General features: G+C 50.7%; 1 protein-coding gene across 1 annotated transcript in view; it reads left to right on the forward strand.

Moving 5' to 3' along the window:
• The window catches only part of PSD2 (pleckstrin and Sec7 domain containing 2), a gene marked incomplete at its 5' end in the record, with an annotated part of 33,779 nt that overhangs the window by 9,061 nt on the left and 16,835 nt on the right, over positions 1 to 7,883 (forward strand). Inside the window, 4 exons of the mRNA XM_079319884.1 lie at positions 831 to 911; positions 1,326 to 1,438; positions 2,097 to 2,155; positions 7,329 to 7,418. Coding sequence (XP_079176010.1) covers positions 831 to 911; positions 1,326 to 1,438; positions 2,097 to 2,155; positions 7,329 to 7,418 — 343 coding nt within the window. The remainder of the gene's footprint in view (positions 1 to 830; positions 912 to 1,325; positions 1,439 to 2,096; positions 2,156 to 7,328; positions 7,419 to 7,883) is intronic.

Here is a 7,883-nt window from a genome sequence, read left to right on the forward strand (position 1 = left end):
GAGGTCTGCAGAGGCTGAAAGGGCAGCAGCCAGAGGATGCCAAGCATGTCCCCACAGGAAATGCCTTGCAGGGCCACCATCCAGAGCGTGGCAGGAATATCCCCACGGGAAATGCCTTGCTCTCCTTGTAGGAATGTCTCTGTCATCATGGTGGAAGTGTCACCCATTCCTGCAGGAAGGGCTGGCACTAGCACAGAGACAGGAGGATAAAAGCCCATCTTTGGGTGGGACAGGGTCTGGCCCTGGCCACTGTTGTTATCCAATGACCTGAGGCATGTTAACTGGCTCTGGAGCTCAGGGAGAAGAGTCCCATCTAGGAGTCCCTGGAGACACAGGAGTTTATTGATTGCAAGGGTCTGGCTGCCTTCTGCTGCCTTGTGACACTTGGCAGAGCCAGCAGCCCCTGCTGCAGCTCACTGGGCTGTCCTCATCTCCAGCAGCCACAGGAGCAAGGGGCTCTGGTGAGAGGGTGGGATGGGAGCCTGTGTGGCTGAGAGCAGGAATATTTCAGTGGGAGGAGTCCAGCAGTGGGAGAGCAGCAGGTATTATCCCTGTGCCTCTCCCTGGCTGGTTTGGGAGGGGCTCTGCCTGGCTGGCAGCACAGCACAGGGGTGCAGCAGGGCCCTGTCTCTCATTCTCAGGTGGCTGTGGTGCAGCAGGGAGGTTTTCCAGCAGCATTCCTGCCAGGAACTGGTCTCCCTGTGTCTGAGATCATGTCTGCAGTGTCTTGCTGGGATTGGGCTGGCCAAGAGGCAGCATTCTGCTGTCCCTCTTGTGAACAGTATCTTCTTCCCTGACCAAGGGGCTGACCACTCCCTCTTTAATTACAGTAACGAATTTAGCAAGCTGGTAGCAGAGGAGTATCTCAGCTTCTTTGACTTCACTGGCCTGACCCTTGACAAAGCACTCAGGTGAGCTCTGAGATGGAGAGTGGTGGGATTTTGGGGTTTCTTCCATGTGGCAGCAGCAGGGACTGGGGTGAGATCCAGGCTGTCACTCAGTCCTTGGTGTCACATTTGGTGCAAGGTGCTGTCTGCAAAAGTGGCCTTCAACAGGAGGGCCCACAGCCTGCTTCCCCAGGGTGGAGAGCAGCTCTCCCAGCAATCCCATCCCATACAGAATCAGAGCAAGCAGGAGCAATTTTTTTCCTTGGGATGTGAACCCATCCTGGTGCCTGAGGTGGATCAGATCCCAGCTGGCAGCACATCTCCCTGCACAGCTCCATGGGGCTGGGGGGAGGATAAATGACCCCTTCCCATGTCCCACCTCAGCCAGGACACTGGCTGAGCAGCAGGATGTCTCTGAGCCCCCTTTTGTCTGTGCAGGGCATTCTTGAAGGCGTTCCCTCTGATGGGAGAGACGCAGGAGCGGGAGCGGGTGCTGATCCATTTCTCCCGGCGCTACTGCCAGTGCAACCCCGAGGAGAGCACCTCTGAAGGTACTGCCTCATCCCTCTGCCTCCTGGCCCCTGCACCTCTGAAGGTACTGCCTCATCCCTCTGCCTCCTGGCCCCTGCACAGGCCACCTGTGCACACTGCTGGGGTGCAGAACCAGCCACCCACAGCCAGCTGGGCACGGCTGCAGATTCTCCCTTCCCCAGGGATCCTGGTTGTTAGCCCTGCCCTGGGAGGGAGCTGGGTGCTGACAGACACCCCAAAAACAGCCAGAGCACAGCCACAGCACTGAGATACACACATCCTGGCACATGCACTGGTCCTTGAAGGACCTCACAAAAGAGAGAGCACCAGGGAGGAGGCAGGGACTGGAATATTATTTTCACAAGCAGCTGCTTTGGGTTTAGAAATGGGAAGTTTGGTCTTTTAAAGGAAAATGCTTTGAAGCAAATTTTATGGCAGTTGTTCTAGTAAAAGGTAAAGTCTGAGGGAAAAGAGGAGTATTTGGGGATTTTTTTGTGTTGTTTGTTTTAGTTTCTTGTTAAGTCCTACACAGCTGAAGGGAGCAGATACTCTTTAAGATCCCCAGACACAGCAGCCAGCATTGGTTTTGCAATAGCTGGGCTGCCAAGACAACCAACCCCAGAAATGCTTGAGAAGGGGAGTAATCAGCCCCAGCTGTGTGCCTGTTGTGTGTTGCAGATGGGATCCACACACTCACCTGTGCCCTGATGCTGCTGAACACAGACCTCCATGGCCATGTAAGTAGCCCTGGGAGGAGCATCCACCCTTTATTCCTTCCCAGGTAGAGCTCTGTTCCTGACTCTGAGTGTGCTGCTGGACAATGGAGATGGGTTGGCAGAGTTCTCTGACCTGCTCCAGGTGGAATTTTGGGTGCCAGGCCCACACCTGAGTGTCACTGCACTCAGTTATCCTGGCAGGGACAGGCAGTGCTGCCTCCTCTCCTGCCCAGCTCAGCCCTGACCCAGGAGCTCTCTGTGAGTCCCTGTGGGGCTGCTCCTTCTTGTAGTGCAGACATTTCCCCCCAAAACCTGCTGCAAGGGGGCCAGTGGGTTTACACAGGTCTAGATTGGATCTTTCCTTCCCAAAACATGAAGTGAGTTCCAGCTATTCCTTTTCCCCAAGGTGTAACAGGCAGCCACTGGGGAGTTTCACAGCAGAGAGGTCTCTGCACAAAGAGCAGTGAGCAGAGCTCAGTGCCCAAAAGAGTGGCTGGAAAATGGCAGAAGCTGGAGAAGATCTCTCACCACCTTTGAGAGGCTCCCAGTAACCTGTCTGTGCACACAGTGGGATACTGGTGGGATCAGTCTCATAGAGCACTCATCCTCCAGCCAAAATTGTTGGAGCCAAGGAATTATTTCCATCAAATCATTTCCTGCAGCAGCCAAAGCAGCATTGTGGCAAAAGTAAAACTATGTGACTTCAATCCAAAATAATCTTACTTTGTCTAGTTTTTTTAAGTTAAAAAAAAAAAAGTCCAAAATAGGCCTCTGGGAAGACAGATATAATTGAAGAGACAAAAAAACCAACCTAAACCTCAAAAACCTTACCATTTCTATTCTTCATTGACAAGTTGGCTCAGAGGCCTGGTAAGAAGAAATGTTCTCATGATATCTAGGCACAGAAAAAATAGCTTTCTTTTGACCAGGTGTGCAAATGCCTCAGCTTTTCTTTGAAAAATCTTCTCTTTATTTTTTCTGCATGTGTAACATTAATTTCTCCTTTTCCTCCTTTTTTTTTTTTTTTATTTTTTATTTTTTTATTTCCTTCTGCTTCTGGAACCTCTCTTTCTGCTCTTTAACCCTTTACCAGGTGGTAAGTGCAGTCCTTCTAGTGTTTTGCTTTAAAGCACTGGCATTTGACTTGTTTTGACTGTGTTAAAAACAGTAAGGAATTTTGTTTGTCTGGAATCCTAAGTGATTGTGCAGTGTTCTTCCCTACTTGGCGAGCCATTAGCAGCTGATATCATCACATGAAATTCTCCTGAACTCGGTGTACCTGGGAATGTGTGACTGGATCCCCACCCCTCCTTGCTGGAGATGCTGCCATGATATCCCACCTCACTTTTGATTTTATTTTATTTCCCTTGTTGTTGTGTGTGTTGCAGTGTTCCACTGTGCCATGCTGGGGTGGGAGATCCCTCGGTGAGGGAAGGGGGTGGATGTGTGTCTGTGGAGGGGCAGCTCCTCACAGCAGTGCCTCTGGCAGGGTCTGCTCACCATCCCAGCAAAGACTTGACACCGAGGGTTGGAGCAGGGATTTGCACCTGGCCTTAGCACTGCTGGTTTTCTACTCAGGTGTGCTCAGACCCCATTTCCAAACCACACAAAAACACAAATGAGACATTCCCTATTCATGGAAGCACCTGGAGCTGGTGTTAAAAGCCAGTGGTCACCAACAAACATTTCCAAAATTAATGCCTTGGAGTGGCTGCCTAGAACAGAGGCCAGACAAGGTTAAGAGAATAAAAGCAGATATTCATAGAAGGTTTTCAAAAGATACACCTTGAGCAGTCAAAAGCCTCCCAGGGGCTACACCCAAGATGCTCACAAGTTTTTCACACAATTATAAAAGTTTGGTTCATTTGCATATCAGAGGTTAATGCTCCAATTACAGTTTCAGATAATGAAGTAATTTGCTCCAAGTTTGCTGCCCCCCCAATTCACTGCTGTTTACATCTCTCAGGGCCTGGGACAGTGAGGTTTCCTTGAGTTTCAGCCCTAGAGAGGAATTGTTTTGTGTGTATGAAATGGGAGAACAGGAGCTGACAGGCTGTGGAGTTTTGGAGTTATACACTAAAGCAGTACAGGGTCTGAAAAGTACAAAAGCTGAATCCTAAGGCATCCAGACTATACATATAGGATAATTCAAGCTGTTGCAACTTTCTGCCCTGCTCTGCTGGTGCTGTTTAAGCTCCAGGAGATCTTATGGCAAAGCAAGCACTGTCCTGCTCCATCTCTGCCCTGGGAGACCAAGCTTAGGGATCTGTCCTTTCCACTGTCACTGTTAGCCCTCCTGCCATGGGAGGATGGTGACAGATCAGCACCTTTGCCTCACCAGCACTCAGGAGTGCATTCTGGTCCTTTAGGAAAAGCCACCTTCTGGAGTAATAATGGGATTTGTTCAAAAAGCAGAGCACCAAACAAAGCTTGAAATGGGAGCCTGGGCAGGTCCTAATTCCATTTGTCCATCGCTGTTAATCTTACAAATGCTGTGTGCCTGGAAAGGCTGACCTGGAACAGAGAGCAAAAGGAATAAAATAGGAATTTATTGAAAGGATTCATCTTGGGCAGTGCAAGAGCCTGGCTGGGGCTACACCCAAATCAAATCCAAGATGGATCCTGGTCATGAGTTTTACACTTTTATAAGTTTTAGTTCATCTACATCTTGAGGTCAATTATCCAACCACAGCCCCAGGCTATGAAGTCTCAGCCCCCTTTCCCTCTCTATTGTTTCTGCTTTTTGGGTATCAGCTGTCCTTGATTCTCTAGCTAGAAAGAAATTGTTTTGTCCAACTCCCCTGTGAAGAGGAGTTACTAACAGCTAATATGAAGTTTCAGAGTTACACACCAAGCAGCAGAGACTCTGAAAAATATAAGAGCTAAACCCCAAGGCATCACTGTGGCAGTGTCCTTAAACTGAGCTCAGGCTCAGAGTCAGCAGCAGTGCTGTGTTGGCAGCAGGAGGAGGGCTGGGGAGCTCTGAGGTGTGAGCAGCCCCTGGCATCACCTGCAGAGTGACACCAGTCTGCCCACAGCAGCTCTGGGTGGCCCAGGGCTCCCTGGTACCCAGCATTTGCAGGCTGGTTCCTTGCAAGGGTGGGATTTTGTTCCTGCAGCATAGAACACATCCACAGATCAATTACTCAGCAATTAGTTGCTTTTCCACGGTGTGGCTGCTGCCCCAGGTGAGCTCAGAGGTCTCAGAGAGAGAGAGAGATCACACAACAAGAGGGAAGGCGTCCCTTGGGATGAATATGAGCCCCAGACACAAACAAGAGAAACTCAGAAAGGGCCTGTGAGGCTGGTGATTTGTGTTATCTCACTGCATCCACTGCTTCCAAAAGTGCCTTGGCCTGTGCATTCAGTGCTGAATCACTCTTTGGGCACAGTGCTGTGCTCTGCATCCCTGTCTCAGGGCAGGGCTGGGAGCAGGCACCAATTCTGTGGCTGCACGTCTCAGGCAGCCCCTGCCTCACCTCCAGGCTCCCTTCTGCAGGCTCCTTGCCCTCCTTCCTTTCTCCACCCATGCTCTGTTGTGCTGCTGGATTTTTCCTTTCTCTTTTGTGTCCGAAATTTGCTGGCCAGCAGGCCACAGATCTCTCCTCTCTGCTGAAATCCCTGCTCATTCCCTGAGCCCTTGTGCAGCCCCTGTGCCCACTGAGCCCTGGCTGGCAGCTCTGGCTGATGGGGCTCCCCGGGAGGAAGCCACGAGGGCTGAGCTGTGTTGTGCCACGCCGGGTCCCCAGGCACTGCAGATTTGTAACAGTGCTTTACTCCTCTTTTTCTTGATCTCTCAAGGGAGCCAGCTCATCTGGAGCTGGCACCAGCAGGAGGCATAATTAAGAGTATCAGACAGAGCTGCTCAAAGGCTGTGCTGGCTCCCTGTGCAGAGAGTGTTTGCACACACACCAGGCAGGGGGTGCAGGGGGGGCATGGTGAGCTAATCCCAAAGCCTCACTTCTTCCTGATGCTTTCATCTGTGGACAAACCCCCAGGTCATCTGCACTGCACATTTGTGGGCAGAGGTTTCTGCTGTCATCTCTTTCAGGAGGTTATTTCCTTGCACAGAGGACACATCTCTCCCTGCAGGGCATCTCCTGCATCATCTGCTGCAGCTTCATACCCTGCCAGACCCACTGAAGCCCTTCCTCTTCTTCTCTGAGCCCTGAGCAGTGCACTGACTGCTGTTCTGGGCCATTCTCCCTCATCCTCCTGGGTGGTCACCCTGTCCATTCCTTGATGTGGAGCCCAACAAGGTCAGGGTGCTGTTGGGATCCTCAGGACACCAGTGGCAGCTCATGCTGTCCTCCCTGGCTCCACTGCCCCCTCCAAGTGACCCCACCAGGGTCTGCCCCACACACTGAGCATGTGAAGGACACAACATGGCACTGGAGACACCCATCTTTCCTTTGTGACATCCAGCTCTTTTTTCTGAGTGCTGTAATTGCCACTGGCTCCTCCACACCTCTGCTCCATCCCTTTGGAGAGGTGGGGTTGCAGGGGAGGCTTGGGAAGAGGCTGCCTGCCCTGACCCTTGCAGGCTGAGGAAGAGGAGGCTAGAAGGTTTGGGAAGGCAGATGCAGAGATGATGAAGCCATGATATCAGGGATGCCAGGTGGCCTGGAAGCTTCAGTACCAAATATTGTTGGCATTAGCTGGTGCTGAGTGTGTTCCAGGCTGTGAGATTCTCCCAGTGTACATGTGTTGCCCTCTCCACAGTACCAGTAGCTGGACCATTTCTTTTTGTAATGGCAATCAAATATAACAGCCTCCATCAAGGACCAACACTTCCCTGCCCAATGCTGGCTGTTCCAGGTGCTGGCACTGCAAGCTCACACAATTTCACTCACAGCAGGCTTGAAGCCCCATCCAAACATTGTAATTTCACCAGGCAGAGTGTTTGTCTTGAGTTTTGAGACACAGAGCCTGTACCCAGAACCACTCCAGCAAGAGCTGGAGAGGTTATTTTCAGGTGTCTTATTTCCACCATTAAAAAAGAGGTAATTTGAAACATTTGAATGCTGGCACGAGCAAATAGAGCAGAGAGCCCAACAGCAAATCAGATCAGAAGCCTTTTGAGCTCTTGGGACAAGCCCAGGCTTCAGCATTACATATAAAATTGTTCTTTGAAAGACACTGATTAAAGTCAAAACTCTCCACAGGTTTAATGAGCTGCTTCTTTGCCTTACAGAACATTGGCAAAAAGATGTCGTGCCAACAATTCATAGCAAACCTGGATGGGCTGAACGATGGGAAGGACTTTGCAAAGGATTTGCTGAAGGTAATGTGATATAAATAGACAGTGGGATACTGTCATTATTATTGCAGTGCCACCTAGTCCTGCTGGGACACTCTGAGCCCTTTAATCAGAATTTTCCAGTTGTTTCGGGAGAAGAATTGCAACCCCCATGAGTGTCTCTGCTAACTTGCAGTGAGCCAAAATAGGTCTGTTCCCTGGTGGTGGTTTATCCAAATTTGTGGCATATCTGCCCTCAGAGCTTACCAGGAGCCCTTTTCCCCCAGCAGCTCAGATAATGCCCAAAGCAAGGTATTCCCCATCCCAAAACATGACCATCCAGCACCAAAACTTTTCTCTGCCTCCACTACCACGTGATGGAAAGTTCCAACACAACCAGTGCAGTACCATGGGATATAGTTAAACATCCCAAAGGGAGTATTTTCTCCACATGGTGTAGCAGCACCACTGTTCTCTGCACCTGCAGCAGGCCCAGCAGCCTGACCTGAA

The sequence above is a fragment of the Erithacus rubecula genome (assembly GCF_903797595.1).
Source record: "Erithacus rubecula genome assembly, chromosome: 16".
Taxonomy (NCBI): Eukaryota; Metazoa; Chordata; class Aves; order Passeriformes; family Muscicapidae; genus Erithacus; species Erithacus rubecula.